At 35.3% G+C, this 18,422-nt stretch overlaps 1 protein-coding gene across 1 annotated transcript in view; it reads left to right on the plus strand.

Annotated features, from left to right (window-relative positions):
- Positions 1-13,083, plus strand: part of si:ch211-236l14.4 (SITS-binding protein) — a 29,919-nt gene extending 16,836 nt beyond the window's left edge. The window contains exons 5-10 of the mRNA XM_053483045.1: positions 6,656-6,850; positions 6,954-7,222; positions 7,451-7,587; positions 7,794-7,915; positions 10,833-11,012; positions 11,310-13,083. Of these exons, the coding sequence (XP_053339020.1) occupies positions 6,656-6,850; positions 6,954-7,222; positions 7,451-7,587; positions 7,794-7,915; positions 10,833-11,012; positions 11,310-11,486 (1,080 nt within the window). The 3' untranslated portion in view covers positions 11,487-13,083. The remainder of the gene's footprint in view (positions 1-6,655; positions 6,851-6,953; positions 7,223-7,450; positions 7,588-7,793; positions 7,916-10,832; positions 11,013-11,309) is intronic.
- Positions 13,084-18,422: the final 5,339 nt, after the last annotated feature.

Here is an 18,422-nt window from a genome sequence, read left to right on the forward strand (position 1 = left end):
TAACTGTGAGTAACTGTGTATGTCGAGTGCCTGCGATGGACTGGTGTCCCATCCAGTATATATTACCACATCATTCCAAATAAATGTTACAGAGTCATTGCTATTGGCAAAAATATATATAATTATTATTATTTTAAAAGCAACAGAATGTGTTTACGTTATTATCAATAATATGCTGTTTTATAAAACTTGTTTTTTTTCTTCAAATATGAACACATAAATTGTCCACTGGGTAATGATAAGTGGAAGAGATACCTTACCACTTTTTTTCTTGTAGATTTATTCAATGCAGCACTTTTTATTTATTTTTAGTTATTGCAATTAAAATTATTTTTAGTTAATATGCATCCAACATTATTTATTAATTTCTGTATTTCTGTATTTTTATATGAATGCAGCATTTATCTAGCTAAAGCACATTTGCCATGTAACTTTGGTTATGCCGTCCTCTTCAGAAGAGCTTAAGTGTAGTGAATTCAACAGGCATCTTTTATGTAAATTGTAGGCTTTATAATTATAGCTTTAAAGTAGCCTGCCCAACAGTGCAAAATATGATCTTGATTGTGATATGTAATGTAAAAAATCACAAGCACCTAGAACAACAGTATACCTATGTGGTTATATACAAGTAGTAATTCCAGCAGCCAAGCAGAGGTCAGTGAGGTGCAGGACCGGTTCTCCTGAGATGAGAAGACAGTCCTCAGGTTCACTGAAATGTCGGTAGGAGAGGAAATGGTTTGCTGTGCTGTACACTAAATACACTAAAACTGTTTACAGCTTTATTGTCATTGTAACCAAATACGCAAACATATTACCTGACTTTTAGCCAGATTTACAGTATTGTGCAAAGGCCATTTATCCATATTAATTTAATTCTGTAGATTACATAAAAAAAAAAGTATTTCAATGCGACAAGCTGAAAAATTAACAATGTTATTTGGTGTTTACTTCACCAGCAACCTCATTTCCCCTCTCGTCTGTTCTCTTTAGCATTCAGCTTCAACAGTATATCATGTGCACCTGTTTCTCACTGGTTCATGCCTTAAGTTTTTTTTAAAATAATTGAATGATCCATAGTGGTTTAGAAAACAAAAAACATTGCTCTGAAACTGGTCAGGTACAGGGAATGGAATTAAAATGAGAGTTGGCAAAAATTGGCCAAATATGGGAACTCAAGACCTTTTCACAGTACGGTATATCCATTCAGATTTATCCAAATTAAAAGGTAAGGTGCAGAAATAGTAAGAATAGGAAAGCCTATTCAACCACAGAGGTGCCATGACACTTAAGCAGTGAGATCGTTCATATGATCACGAGCTTTGAATTTGATTCTTGCTGTAACAGGAAGCCAGTGTTTTCAGGAGTGAGCGTCAGTAGGGGAGTCACATGAGAGACGTTACCAGATAAACAGCAGCATGTATCTAGATGCGTTATTCAGTACAGAGTACAGAGTCAAACTAGCCATGTCTGGATGAATGTCCAATTCAATTCAATTCAATTCAATTGTAAGCACAATACAAATAAAATGTAATCAAATTAGACAAAAAAGACTATCAATTATGTGACTTTGTGCATTTCTGCAGTTTGTTATAATCAATTTTCTAAAGTTGCAAAAAAGAAATATGCAGGGTCCCATTACCCAAGTCTGCAAAAGTAATTATTAAGTTGCTGACATTAGTTTTGTTAAATTAAAGCTTCTTAAATAGAGTATAATTCAAGCAGACTTAAAGATAGAAGGAACTAGACAGCTTTATAGTGATGCATTAATCATAGCATTTAATAACTGGATGCAGTATCACTTTAAGTGCAAAAGCTATTAGTGTAAGAAAACACAAGCAGAGAAATGGTATCAATAATAATTTTAGAGTCAAGTAGCTGGCAGAGTAATGTAGAGTAATATAGAGAAATACTATTTAATTTCATTTATATGACAAATACAAGAGATACTGCACTTTAAACAGTAAAATATACATTTTTTTGTAGGTTCGTTGGAGGCATTTGCTATCTCAGACTTCCTAAGATAAATCACACCCAGGTGTTAACTATGTAACTGTGTTAACACAGTAACTGTGATTAACTGTGTATGCCGGGTATCTGCGATGGACTGGTATCCCATTCAGTACTCTATGTATTATGTATGTATTTTATGTATTACCTCATCATTCCAAATAAATGTTAGAGTACTGTAAGTTGCTCGGTGGAAGAACAATTACGTCATTGCTATTGGTTAAAAAAAAAAAAATATATATATATATATATATATATATATATATATATATATATATATATATATATATAAAATTATTTTAAAAGCAACATAATGTGTTTACTTTATCATAAATAATATGCTGTTTTATAAAAAAAAAACACATAAAACACATAAATTGTCCACTGGGTAATAATAAGTGGAAGAGATACCTTACCACTTTTTTCTTGTAGATTTATTTAATGCAGCACTTTTTATTATCTTTATTTATTGCATGATCATGCATTCAACATTATTTATAAATTTCTGTATTTTTTATATAAATGCAGCATTTGTCTAGCTAAAGCACATTTGCCATGTAACTTTGGTTATGCTGTCCAAAGTAACCTGCCCAACAGTGAAAAATATGATTTTTATTGTGATATGTAATGTAAAACATCATAAGCACCTAGAACCACAGTATAACTATGGTGTTACTGTGTATGCAAGTAGTAATTCCAAGTAAAATTCCAAATATCATAGCTACAGATTATGTCTAACCCTGTTTATTCTATACCACAGGAATAGATATAATTTAGAATGTAAACTATAATGCATATACTGACAAGTAGATTCTAAGCATAATGTCCCATGTGGTGGCCGAGAAGTGCAAAACAAAATAACAACTTCAAAGTCTCTTTTAATCAGCGATAAGAATTTCATTCGCAAACTATACCTACCTTTTCCAGTTTTTTTTTTTTTTCTCAGTTTTGTTATTTTGTTTTTGGTTTTGTTATTTAGTTTTTGAATTTTTTTTTTTTTTTTTGGTTTTGTTATTTTTTTTTCTTTTTTTTTTTTTTGTTTTTTAATTTGTTATTTTGTTTTTGGTTTTGTTATTTTGTTTTTGTTGGTTTTCTTATTATGTTTTTGAATTTGTTATTTTGTTTTTGGTTTTGTTATTTTGTTTTTGTTGGTTTTCTTATTATGTTTTTGAATTTGTAATTTTATTTTTCAGTTTTGTAATTTTGTTCTTGGTTTTGCTATTTTGTTTTTAAATTTGTTATTTTGTTTTGCACTTCCACCCCCACTTCCTAAACGTAACCTGTAACACATTCCATTACTCAGATTTAGCTTAAGTTGTGAACCAGAGCATTAACCAAGATATGTGAATGAAACAGAAATGAAAACAGTATATCTTTATTACTTCGATAATAGTAGTAGTTATCAAACTATGAACCATTATATCCATATTTTTTGTGGTATGTTATTTGTTTGCATATAAAAATGAGATGTGACTCAAAACTTACTGGACAGTACTGTCTTTTAAGAAATGATATGCAAATCTTTTTCTTATTGGTTTTTATTTTTTATTTACAACAGTCATTTTGGGCAGGGAGGCAATTTAACCAACGTAGAGGTAAACATGTCAGTCTGACTAAAATTGACATACGCCTAATAAAGTTCAGTTTGAAATCAGATATTGACTGTCAAAATACCAGTGATGCTCCTTGGCTCACAGTCAAAATGTGATATTTAAATATACGTTTATCTCTTCTTTTCCTTTTTTGGGAAACAAGACTTTAAAAAAATAGAAATACTGTATATTGCGGTTAGGGCAAGTGATACATAGTTAGATGAGTAACAAATTCATAATGAGTTTTCCCAGGCCATCACAGTCAATGGTTAATTGAATTTTTTTTATTTGTATTAACAATTAAAATGATTTTCCAGCAAAATGTTTATTTTTATTTATCCAAATTAAAAGGTAAGGTGACAGAATAGTAAGAATTCAACACCAGTGTTTTGTTGGGTAGAACTGCATGTCTGTCATTTAGGCTTAGATTTCTTTCATGATCCTGAATCCTCCAAAAAGGTTAAAAGTGGTAAACAGGAGTTGAAAAGAGGAGAATGGAGCTGAGAAGAGTTATTTTACCTTAAAATAACATGCATAAGTACAACCAACAGCTTGACTTGGAATGAGCTCGGTTATAAACTTGCTTGCCAGTATTCTCTGTTTATTGCTTAGATCCTTCATAGCGCACCATAGATTTTAGCATGGCAGAATGATTGCTCTGAGCTTACTATATTCTTTTATCTTTACACACATTGTGTTGCGGTTATGGAATGAGTCATGGTAAATTTGTTAAAGAGATTATTTTCCATACTGTAAAAGCAACAACAGAAAAAGAATCTTATTGTCTCAGAAGCGTGTGTGTAAGGAATACAGACATGGTTAACCTTTGTGAAGAGGGAAGCCTACTCAACCACAGAGGTGCCATGACACTTAAGCAGTGAGATCGTTCATATGATCACGAGCTTTGAATTTGATTCTTGCTGTAACAGGTAGCCAGTGTACAGAGTTGAACTAGCCATGTCTGGATAAATGTCCAATTCAGTTAAAGTAAATTTTAGGCGCTATACAAATAAAATTTAATCGAATTGGACAATAAAGAATACTGATTATGTGACTTTCTGCAAAGTTGCAAAAAAGAAATATGCAGGGTCTAGTAGATATGATGTGTTCTGAAAACTCGGATCTGAGATTTAGATTTTATGGAGTCCAGCAAATACCTTCAGCGAGCATATCAGATCTGTTTTATTAGGGTTGAGTTTCAGATTATGGGTGTTTATTCATAAGGAGATGTCAGAAAGAGACATGGTGGTTGGATGGAGGAAAAGAATAACGTGATAAGCATAGCATTTATAGGAGATCTATTAGATCTAATCACGGAACCCAGATATTTAGCTTATAAGAAAAAATAAAAATGGATTTCTGGGAAACTTCAGATTTATTTTTTAAAGAGATAAACCTAAATCTATCCAAGCACACACAAATATACATATGTGTGTGTGCTGTATATATACCATAAATAATATATATAACATTTATACTGTTCGATAACAACAAGGTGAAAACATAGTTCCTATTACCCAAGTCTGCAAAAGTAATTATTTAGTTGCTGACATTAGTTTTGTTAACTTAAAGCTTCTTAAATAGAGTATAATTTAAGCAGACTTAAAGATAGATGGAACTAGACAGCTTTATAGTGATGCATTAATCATAGCATTTAATAACTGGATGCAGTATCACTGTAAGTGCAAAAGCTATTAGTGTAAGAAAACACAAGGATAATTTTGGTATAACAGGATAACTATGGTGTTATATGCAAGTGGTAATTCCAAGTAAAATTTTAAATATCATAGCTACAGATTATGTCTAACCCTGTTTATTCTATACCACAGGGATAGATATAATTTAGAATGTAAACTATAATGCATATACTGACAAGTAAATTCTAAGCATAATGTCCCATGTGGTGGCCGAGAAGTGCAAAACAAAATAACAACTTCAAAGTCTCTTCCAATCAGCGATAAGAATTTAATTCGCTTTTTTTTTTTCAGTTTTGTTATTTTGTTTTTGAATTTGTTATTTGTTTTTAAATTTTTTATTTTGTTTTTGAATTTTTTTTTTCGGTTTTGTTATTTTGTTTTTAGTTTTGTTAATTTTTTTTTTGGTTTCGTTGTTTTGTTTTTTAATTTGTTATTTTGTTTTGCATTTTGTAATTTTGTTTTGCACTTCTCAGTCACCATACTAATGTCACCATAACACTAAACGTAACCTGTATCACATACTTTTACTCAGATTTAGCTTAAGTTGTGAACCAGAGCATTAACCAAGATATGTGAATGAAACAGAAATGAAAACAGTATATCTTTATTACTTATTACTATGAACCATTATATCAAAACTTTTTGTGTTACGTTATTTTTTTTCTTTCTTTCTTTCCCCATGGTGCATTATGGTAAATAAAGAAATTCTGTATAATAAACAACATAATATTTTAGTTTAAACAAACAAGGCTATTGATTAAAATAATGTGCTTGTCATTAAAAACGAGGAAGCAAAAATACAGTGTCTAAAACATCATGTCTGTGCATCGCCTGCAATGCAAGTACGCCCTCTTGTAAACTCTTGTAAATGAATGTGTGAACTATGGATAATTACTATGCAAAACAAACATTGTCACTTTGTTGTTTTAGTGGCAATCAAAAGATGATTGTACCATCCAGATTAAATTTACAACAGTCATCTTGGGCAGGGAGGCAATTTAACCAACGTAGAGGTAAACACGTCAGTCTGACTAAAATTATTATACGCCTAATAAAGTTCAGTTTGAAATCAGATATTGACTGTCAAAATACCAGTGATGCTCCTTGGCTCACAGTCAAAATGCGATATTTAAATATACGTTTATCCCTTTTTTCCTTTTTTGGAAAACAAGACTTTAAATAGAAATATATTGCAGTTGGGACAAATGATACATAGTTAGATGAGGAACAAATTCATAATGAGTTTTCCCAGGCCATTACAGATACTCAATGGTTAATTGAATTTCTTATTTGTATTAACAACTGAAACCATTTTTCCGCAAAATGTTTATTTTTATTTTTTTTTTGTTTTGCTTTAAGGACCATGAGTACCACAATGGCAGGGGAAGGAAGTCCAAGAGACAGAGCTGGGACCGCCCTTTTGTCAAGCTTCTGAACATTTCCGTAACCCTGTCCCCATATTTAAGCGTGGATTCAGTTCAGTTTCAGACATCCATTCAAGACAGAATGCAGGATTACTGGCTCAGCCTTCCCACTGGTCCACAGGCTCAACTGGTATATGTTTACCTGTTTGTATGTCTCTGGTATACTGTGCTGACAACCCATTCAACCATCTGGACGCCGGGATATTTTATTTCTTGTCTTTGTCCCTCAATAGGTTCCAATATTAACTCAGTGGAGAGGAAAGTACTGTGTCAAGTTGAATATTACAAATCCAGAAGCCACTAACTGGTTCTTGGAAAGAGTGAGCAGCCTGCACACTCGCTTGGGCATGGAGTATGTGATGCTAGAGGGTGGGGAGGGAAACCCATTTGAAGAAAAGAATATACGACGTTCTACTGTCCTCATAGGAGATGAATACATCCGGCTCCTGGCAGACCTCGCTGGGAATATAGGAGGCAATACTGTTGTTAGCGCAGGGACAAGGTTAGATAACTTACATTTTTTAACTACAGTGCTTCTTTTGCATATGCAAAATATGAATATCAACATATGTTTTTCATATTATTAAACACTGGCAACTTACCAATCAGACTTTGCTGACAAATTGAATTCCACTCATGAACCTCTTCCTATTTAAACAGATACAACCATTACATATAACAAGGAGTTGTTGCTAATGTTGTTTCTTAATGCTTGGGTTTCTGGGTTTAGGTCCAACCATAAGCCTTTGTTCATCCGTATGAATGCCCTGCAGTCTGACTGGAGTTATTCTGGCCTCAAGGGTATCATTCCATCCCTGCTGCATTACAGCCTGCTGGGTTATAATTTCTTCATTCCCGATGCAGTAGGTAATACATTTCTATACATAATTAATATCACCTATAACCTTTTAACCAAACCCCTCCCCCTTTTTAAATTGTTTAACCCTGCCACTAATTCAACCTGATTTAGGTCTAATGATAAAAAAGGAAACTTATTCATTGAGTAAGCTTTATATCAATAAGGCATTTGAGCATTTGATGTACAATGTGCGTTTTGTTCCTTTGGGCTACAGGAGGCTCATTATCCAGTGAACTGGTCACAGACGATGAACTCTTCATTCGCTGGTTAGAGATTGTGGCCTTTCTTCCTGTGCTCAGTTTTCAGACACCCCCATGGTCGTTTGGGGTAGACAAGGTGACTGATCGTCTTTTTCCAACATCACATAATTGTTTTATCAACAGCAGATTGGTAAGGTCTTAGACAATGTGTATAGTGCAGCAGGTGTCAGAGTTTAATGGGACTCTAATTGCACTCTGTGTTGGTGTATTAACATATCACATAAAATATTGCGTTTTCCTAAAGTCAATAATACCAGTTAGTGGGGTTTACTAGAAGCCCAGACAAGAAATAAGCTCGTCCCAGGCACCAAGGTTCCTGACTTGTCCAGTCCTTCTTTATATACTAAAGATATGCAGGTTTATATGTAATAACATAACAGCCTCACTAAAGGATGGAAAGCAATTTAAGTTGGCGCTTACACATCTACATCGGGTGCAGTTTATATTAAAGGTTAATTAAATAGATTGTTCTTCCTCCTTGTAAAGAGACGAAATATAATATTCACTCCCTCTGTGTGGGACTATGAGAACCGCATCTTGAGTTTAGTAAGAATAATATCTGCTCCTCTGTTTTCAGCGTCTTTACTTACAGGTATTGGTATGTTTAAGCCTGCGGAGAGCAGTTCAGATTTCGGACAAGTGTAGAAGTTCCTGCAGGCGACTATTTTTCTTGCATTTGGCGGAATAATTGCTTGGCCTTTTCCCAATGTTACCTGTGGTTAAGGGTCCATCTGGTTCGCATTAAATTTCTTTTCAAATTTGTGGCCCTCAGTCTTGACCATAATGACAGTCAGTGCACTCAGGAATGACAATGAATCGAAAGATGTAGAGAATATACAGAGACAACTAACAGTTTCCATTTTGATTGTCATGAGAAACAAGTATGTTGTTTATTTCTGTGGGATTGTGGGGTAATAAAACATAGGTGGACAGTAATTTAACATCCTGCGTCGTTTTGCTGCATGTTAAAATGTTCTATTCATAGTTGTTAAAGTTAGATTGAACAACATGTAGTCTGACTTAATTTTTGGAATTGTTCTCTGCCCTGTGTGATGAGTCATTAACTTAATGTGTGTGTGTGTGTGTGTGTGTGTGTGTGTGTGTGTGTGTGTGTGTGTGTGTGCGTGTGTGTGTGTGTGTGTGTGTGTGTGTGTGTGTGTGTGTGCGTGTATGTGTGTATGTGCGTGTGTATGTGCGTGTATGTGTGAGTGTCCGTGCAGACCTCTAGCACCCATTAGAGACTGTTAAATCAATAGCCATATTGAGCCCGAATAAAAATATAACCAAAATGCAAACCACAGGTCTGTTTTCTCAATTTAAAATTAAGTTGAACCCAGGCTCGGATTCAAAACCCAATGCACGAAACCTATTCGCTTCCTCACAAAAGTTTTAATAAATGTGGTTTTTCTTTGTTCCTGTCATGAGTAGGATGTTAGTTTAAGGATGTGACCCTTACAGGAATGTACACCAGAAAGACATTTGGATGGTTTAACCACAATGTGAACGGATTCATATTTGTTTTCCATAAAAAGTAAAAAAAAAAAAAAAGAAAAAATCATAAACCTTGATAATGTGATGTTTTTAAGTATCTGAATAGTTAAGGTGTATATGCAATCTGAATCAATAGGAATCATTTATGTGACAGTTTACCATTAAAATTGACAGTTTTAGGATTACCATGAATACCAGTAATGTTCTTTGGAATTTTTCATAACTACAGTAGATGTCGTTCCTGTATTCAAGCATTTTGGATACTCTAGAAGATTCTCATCAGATTAAGGTCCCTTATTCATCATAATGTGCCAGGGTCATTATCAAACAAGCACACACCAATACCACCAACCATTTGCATACTCATTTGTTTTTGGCTCATTTGGAATATCAAAATCAGGTTTGGTCAGCATGACGGTAATAAATAAATTCTTCTTTTATTTTCTATTCAGTTCTCAAATCTAGCTGGCTGGATAGTTATCTTTTTTTAGAGCTTACTGTCACAACATCTGTATACTGTAAATTAGGGTCAGCTAGTGGTGTTGTAGGTACAGTACATGATGTATGTGGAAGGGACTAGCGGACATGATCTTGTTGAAATGCATCTGAGACTGATTCATCATATACTTGTTATATACATTATATATATATTATATATATATATATATATACATTATACTTGTTTTGATCACATAGAATATTTTATCAATTCATGCACAGATTTATTATTATTATTATTATTATTATTATTATTATTGTTGTTATTATTATTATTATTATTAGTAGTAGTAGTAGTAGTAGTAAGTGCACTCAAATGTAAATACAATAGGCATTGTCAAGTCAAATGGGAAAATTTCTTATCAACAAAAGAATTGACATTTACACAAGAGTTCAAGTACAGCACGGAGATGAGACTCTTAGCCACAGAATTTGAAAGAGTGGTGATAGCATTTTATAGAAGGCCATACATCCGTGAATGATGATCCCTTTCTGAGGTGGCTCGGCACCCCACTGCAGTTGTTCCCATGAACAGCGAATTGATCCTTAAAAATTGATGAGTAAATTATGGTCAACTTGTAGAAAAAAAGCATCTGTCTGCGAGAACTGTAGTACACACAATTATTCACAATCACCACATACACATTACAGGAACTCACTTTGGAGTTATTGCCACATCCGCCGTCCAGTACCTCGCTCCAAGCCATTTCCACATGTTTGGACCAGTAAAGGCTCTCCTGGGAGGCCAGTGTTTCAGCATGAAGCAGGCAGTTCGATCAAGCCTCTAGTGTACAGAGAAAACTTTCTATCTTGATGGTATCCAAGCACTGGTGAAAGGCTGGGATAAGCACATTAGTGGAGCAGGAGATTATATAGAGAAATAAAGGAAGTTTTTACTCTCATAAAAGTGCTCTGTTATTCTGCACAATCAAAGGTCCCTGTTTGACTTGAACACCTCTCGTATGAGATAATAACTTGCTCATTGTTTGGTCTCTTTAATACAGGTCCTTAACCAAACTAGAATCTACATCACTAAGCACCAGGATTTTGTAGTGCCTCTAATAGAGAAATATGCACTGGAGTGGCAAGCCAATGGAAACCCCATATATCGCCCACTGTGGTGGATCAGTCCTAATGATCCTGCCACATTCACTATTGATGATGAATTTCTCATTGGCGATGAGGTGAGTTTCCACTACGCATGCATCAGGCCATGAAAAAAATACTGCACGGACTAGATGTCTCATTTTGCTTAGAAACTCAAAAACCTTAAATGTTATTTATAACTAACAAACATAATAAAATTGTACAAAAAACCATTAAAAGTGTCAAATTCTGTAGAGCTGAAGGTAGAGCTTGATTCTTTCTTTCTTTCTTTCTTTAAAGTGCAATGAAAGAGCTTATGAGTACTTAATAAGTAATGTCGTAGACTATAGGTATAACACGGTAAACTCCACGTTATAACATTATGTGCTTTTCAGGTACTTGTTGCTCCAGTAACAGAAAAAGGCGCTTTGCAGAGAGATATTTATTTGCCACGGAGCAACTTTCAGTGGCAAGACACCAACAATGCTAAAGTGTTTGATGGCGGGACGCTTCTACAAAGTTACCACGTTGGGCTTGAGGAGGTGCCTGTTTTCATCCGAAAGATCTCCTGAGGCCAGCTACCTGACTATCCCAAGGCTATTTTTCTTTTACTTTTATTTTTCAATTTGTGCCGATCTCAAGTTGCACTTTCCACAAAGACCATTTTCTGTGTTCTAAGGCACAGTCTTGAGATGTACAAGATCACTTTCTATTTGCACTTTACAAATGAAAGTTATTTATATTATCTGTAAAAATTTTGAAATCATGTGGTTTCATTTATCCGCTCGATTTATTTGTGGTAACACAATGTTTTATACGTAAAAAAAACTTTCTTCTTAGAACTGTGGTTTACATATGATAAATACTCACAGCCTTAAAAGATGATCTGCTTCCACTGGACATAACATGGAGTAGAGCGTCGAGCACTTAATTCACTTAAAGCAATCTTTTTTTCTCTGAAGAAGACCAAACCATCAGTAAAAATTACTTCTTGCTAAGGAATGAACTGTAAAAAAGGAACTTCGCTCTGACACCGGAGGGGACACATCGCTGAACGTCTCTTAATTTCACTGAGCAGGCTATTCACACAGACATTGCTGGGTTTTTTGCTATTCTACCTGTACCTCAAGTTTATTCTTATCTCTGTTTAATGTGAAAAACTTCCAACCAGCATCACAAGGAGGTTCATGCACAGAGCAACTATCTGCAGGGCAACGGTTTGACCCATTGTGAGCAAAGTGCTAAGAAATGGTGATCACTTTCTATGCAATGAAATGGTCCATCATTATTTTATCTACAGCTGCAAGTCTTATCATAGATTGCTGCTGAAATCACATTATGTTCTGAATGATTCTCATATGCATTTTATTATCCATTAACTTTACAGTATAGTACACATGTCAGATCAATACATTTTCTCAATTTATTTTAAAGTGACTTTTAAAAGAATATCAAAGAAATAAATATCAAAGGAATATCAAAGAAAGAGAAAATCAAAGAAAGAAATAGAATCTACATTACTTTCTAATTTACTAAACTAACAGATACTACAAAGTTTTTTTGTTTTGTTTTGTTTTACATTATAACAGAAATTTTTGTCAGGAATCAACTTACAAACTTAATATAATGAAATGTAAGATTTGAAACTTTCACTATCCCATAGTAACACCTGGGAACACAAGACTCTTTATAGTGCGAAACGACTAGTGCATTACAGGTGCTGTGTCTCCTCAATACTCCATAAGGGTGTTATCAGCACACAAATGTAAGAGTTTATGTAACATGAATCTTGGTCGAATGATGTTCCAGTACAGAGAGTACTTGATCAGCATGGCATATAGCCTTCTGCAACCTTAATTAATCTTGATAGAGTAGTCAATGTTTACTGTATCTCCAGAGCTCGCTGGGCAAAGATATCAAATGCAGTTAATGAATGTCTTATTGAGGCTCTGATTTGAAATGTCTTAATCTCTTTTTTCTTATATAAACACATAGTTTTCAAACAAGACAAACTGTGATTTTTTTTTTATTTCAAATCTGTATTCAAGGAACCTTTGTTCTCTTTATATACTGTATATAGTAGGTTTTACTAATGTCTGTCTAGTAGTTGCTTTCATGTTTGCTAAATCATTTTTGACTCAACAAAACAAATCAACTTTTTAACAGATATCTGACTGTGCTATTCAATGCATTTTTGATTTGTGAATTAAAAAATTAGAAATGTCAATATACAATAAAGTTTACACTTTTATGCTATAGAAATAGAAAGGTTTATGTGTCACCGTTTCACAGATTAATGTTACAACTGTACACTGACTTGGTAAAGCAGTTTAATTAATTAACAGCTTTTGAAATTAGTGCTTCATATAAGAATGCTGCATAAAAAAAGTTATTATTTGTGTGTATATACATGTATATATGAGGGTGTTTGGGTGTGTGTGACCTTACCCTGCACCCCGTCACAGTAGCTGTGCTGTTGACTCCACTAATTCCACTTAAACCCGATAAAAGGTATTTATAGCAGCTGTGTGCATGCAAAGGGATTCATATGGAAAAGCTATTGAGGGACACTCTCTCTGACCCTCTCTTAGAAACATCCAGTCCTATATAATAAATATCTCCAGGCTGCATTAAACTCAAGATTAGATAATGTACAATATATATTTTTAAAAGACACTTTTCGTGCATGGTGTTTATGAACTTCGTAATGTTGGTGCATATGTGGTTGTAAAATATTTAACACTACATTATCACAAATGTAGTAGAAGGGTATTTTCTCTCTGCACGGCTGGTGAAGCAGGGTCCACTTCTGTGAAAGATGTATTTAACCGGTGACAAGTTGTGGGACGAGCCACTCCTCTCGCTAGTCTACTTTTAGAAAGTGCAAGTCAAGGTTTAATATTTCACTGCATGGTACATTGAATAGGTTCCCCAGCTTGCCAGTTATAAAAACAACAAAAAAAATCCATATACTTTGCATCTCTAGCTGATATGTAGAAGGTGGCAAAATTGTGCTCGTAAACAGAGGGAATGATATTGAGTTTAATTTTCCATCTAACACCTGTTGTTCATGTGCATGCATGCATCGAATAAAACTGCTGGGGAAAAGCATGCAGGGTAAAAAAATATATATATTTTGCCATTGATGATACTGAAAGAGTTATTAAACATGACCACTTAGAAAAATAAAAGATAATAACACATACGAGGCTCTGAGTACCATTAGAAGGCTTGAGCTGACCAGGAATGTGGCTTTGAAATTAAAGCTGGCCAGCGGAAACACTGCTGGGTAATTTGGGCGTACCATTGTGGTCAGGGTTATATAGCAACTTCCTGTTGCTCCCTCATGAGAAATCCCTCACCCCGTGTTAGCTTTAAGCCTCTCCTTATCGTCCATGGATTAAACCTGGCTCTCAGCTGTATCCTTTAGCTCACAAGTAGAGTATATTTAGCTGAGGGTAAAATTAATTTAGAATTTGAATCTGAATCTGAATTTGTAACACTTTCAATAGTTGAAATTATAATTCTTTGTGCTACATTTTTTTTGTGCATCATTTGTTGCTAAACGTTATAAATACAGGATGCTTCAAAATCAAACTTCAAGGTCACTGAGAATTAAGCAATAAAAAAAGTAGCTTTCAGTCCATCCATCCATCCATCTACAGTAGGAACCTCTGTAGTCCAGCTAGAGACCAGGGAGGCCAATAGTGACCCATTGTACTGTATTTATTCCTATTTGTATGAATGTGGTAGGACTAACAGTCAACACATTCACACATTACAGGCATTACAGGCAATTATGAAATGCCAATTAGTCTAATCTGCATGTCTTTGGAATGTAGGGAAAACTGGAGAACCCAGAGGAAACCCAGCAAGCACGGGGAGAAAACATGCAAACCCCATGTGGGAATCGAACCTGGCACCTGGAGGTGCAAGGCGACAGTGCTAGCCACTTTTAGTGTTTTTTTATTATGAGGCAGATTTAAAAAAAAATGAAAGATGTAAAGTTTGATTAGGACAGATCAGTCAATATTAATTTGTAACTGAGATTCTATTAACTAATGATCCTACAGACCTGTTTTTTGTTCTTCCTCATTTCTCATGTGCCATTCTCAGTCAGCCATTTTCATGTCTCTGATACTGATACTGTACTGTCCTCCCTGCAGTCATTCACCCTCACAGAAAGCCAAATAATGATCTATGCCATTATTTTTCATCTTTCTCAACTTGTCTGCAGCCTTTGATACTAATCACCAGATCACTGGGAGCTAAACCCTAGCTGGCCATTTTTTTTTCTTTTTTAAGATTCTTTCCATTAAGAGATTCATTTTCATCTCATCCTGGCCTCATTGCTGGAGGTCAAGTTTTTTTCTTTACATACTAAATGTCTGGGCTCGATGTTTATACTAACACTAATACATAACCTGTGGACACAACCATCTCGCTGCATCCAGTTATTGGCTCCCTATTGGCTATGAACTCTCATTGCCCATGCAACACTAATTACTCTGCAGCTTTACATCATACTCCTACTGTCTTTAATCACATTGCTGTAACCACTCAACTCTGTGCTAAGTTCACACATCACATTAAAAGAAAAAAAAATTACAATTATAGAAAACACACTTCATACAAGCTCTACAGGCTTAACCCTGGTGGCCCATAATGTTTTATGTAATGGTAAAATGTTGTGAATGAATTAGGAGAAAACACATAGCACGAATATGTTTTGTTGTGCTTACTTTCTACCGGAACAAAGACTAATTGTGTTGTTATCACTGTGCTATATGTTATAGTAATATACAACACGATTAGCCTTTGTATGGGTAGGAAGTAAGCGAATCTAATGTTATAAATTATTAAAAGATGTGCATTCATTTACAAATACAATATATCAGGTCAATGGTCAAAGTGGGGTTTCTATAAAAGCAGCTGTATATGTAAATTAAAGCACATCTTTAAATTAATTATAACAATTTACACTAAGGACTAGGAGAGATGCGCCACATAAACAGCCCCAAAGATGTCTTATTAACTTTAAAAGGAAGAATAAAAAGCGAGGGAACAATTGATTATACACTAAAAAAAATTATCTATAAAATTTTTAAATTAAGGGCAGAATTTCCATTTAAGTAAAATATGAGGGGCATTCAGAAAAATTTTTATGGAAGGCTGTCCCCTATGATAATTCTGTGCCCCGAGGAACAGTAGAGTTGTTCCTGTGAACATTCAGCGAGTGGAATGCCTGATTCTTAAAAATTCCTGGTAAATTGTCAGCAACTTGCAGAAAAGACACATCTGTCTGTGGGAACTGGACACGCAATCCTTCACACACACTACTTGCACAGTACAGGAACTCAGCTGGAAGTTATGGCCACATCAATAGTATAGTCCTGAACTCGCTCCAAGCTATTTCCACATGTTTTGGCTATTAAAGATGTTCCTTGGAGGCCAGCGTTTCAGATGGGAAGAGGCAGTCCAATCATAGCTTTGGCACACGGTGAAAACTTTCTACCTTGGTGATATCCAAACACTAGTGTAATGTGTGTAGTGTAGTGTGTTGGGATAAATACATTAGTGTAGCATGAAAAGAGAAAAAGTAGATTTTACACTCATAACTGTGTTCTGATATTCTTCACAATTAAAAGTCCCTGTTTGCTTTGCTGTAGCCTTTGCTACAATGCATTTAGGGGTGTGGTCCTGGTCAAGACAATCTCCTGAACTTCAAACTGAATGTCAGAATGGGAAAGAAATGTGATTTGAGCAATTTTGAGCGTGGCATGGTTGTTGGTGCCAGACAGGCCGGTCTGAGTACATTTACATTACATTTAGGCATTTGGCAGACGCTCTTATCCAGAGCGACTTACATTTTTATCTCATTACACATCTGAGCAGTTGAGGGTTAAGGGCCTTGCTCAAGGGCCCAACAGTGGCAACTTGGTGGTTGTGGGGTTTGAACCTGGGATCTTTCAAACCGTAGTCCAATGCCTTAACCACTGAGCTACCACTGGCCCCCAGTATTTCACAATCTGCTCAGTTACTGGGATTTTCACGCACAACCATTTCTAGGGTTTACAAAGAATAGTGTGAAAAGGGAAAAACATCCAGTATGTGGCAGTCCTGTGGGTGAAAATGCCTTGTTGATGCTAGAGATCAGAGGAGAATGGGCCAACTGATTCAAGCTGATAGAAGAGCAACTTTGACTGAAATAACCACTCGTTACAACTGAGGTATGCAGAAAATCATTTGTGAAGCCACAACACGCACAACCTTGAGGCGGATGAGCTACAACAGCAGAAGACCCCACTGGGTACCACTCATCCCCACTACAAATAGGAAAAAGAGGCTACAATTTGCATGAGCTTACCAAAATTACACAGTTGAAGACTGGAAAAATGTTGCCTGGTCTGATGAGTCTCGATTTCTGTTGAGACATTCAAATGGTAGAGTCAGGATTGGCGTAAAACAGAGTGAGAACATGGATCCATCATGCCTTGTTACCACTCTGCAGGCTGGTGGTGGTGGTGTAATGGTGTGGGGGATGTTTTCTTGGCACACTTTAGTTTACACTCTTAGTGCCAACTGGGCATCGTTTAAATGCCACGGGCTACCTGGGCATTGTTTCTGACCATGTCCATCCCTTTATGACCACCATGTACCCATCCTCTGATGGCTACTTCCAGCAGGATAATGCACCATGTCACAAAGCTCGAATTATTTCAAATTGGTTTCTTAAACATGACAATGAGTTCACTGTACTAAAATAGCCTCCACAGTCACCAGATCTCAACCCAATAGAGTATCTTTGGGATGTGGTGGAACGGGAGCTTCGTGCCCTGGATGTGCATCCCACAAATCTCCATCAACTGCAAGATGCTATCCTATCAATATGGGCCAACATTTCTAAAGAATGGTTAGTATGGTGTTCCTAATAATCCTTTATGTGAGTGTATGTAATGCTTAGTAAATATGGTTCAATTCATTAGAACCTCTGTGGCTCAGTGTGTTAAAGCTTTGAGTTCAGAAGGTCAGCAGTTTAAGTCCCAGCTCTGCTATGTTGCTGCTGTTAGGCCCTTGAGCAAGGCCCTAAACCCTGTCTGCTCCAGGGGTGTTGTTTAATGGCTGACCCTGCACTCTGACCCCAGTTACGCTGGGATTTGCGAAGAAGGAATTTCACTGTGCTGTAATGTATATGTGACAAATAAAGGCTTAACTTAACATCTGTCTACTAACAAAAGCTGAAATATGCAAAAAATAAAGAATTTCACTGTGCAGTAATAAACTGTATATGTGATGAATAAAGACTGAACTTAATTACAGACTTTATTTTAGTTAAAAAAAGACAATATTAATAAATTAAAGATATACAAGGTTAGCCAAATGTCTAACCTTGCCAAATGTCACTTGGACAAACTGTTTTAATAAATTTATAAATATTCAACAAATACAGTAATCAAATATGGGTGGTAAAAATGTAAATTGCTGGAACTGGATTAGAAACCGGATTA

The sequence above is a fragment of the Clarias gariepinus genome, chromosome 2 (assembly GCF_024256425.1).
Source record: "Clarias gariepinus isolate MV-2021 ecotype Netherlands chromosome 2, CGAR_prim_01v2, whole genome shotgun sequence".
Taxonomy (NCBI): domain Eukaryota; kingdom Metazoa; phylum Chordata; class Actinopteri; order Siluriformes; family Clariidae; genus Clarias; species Clarias gariepinus.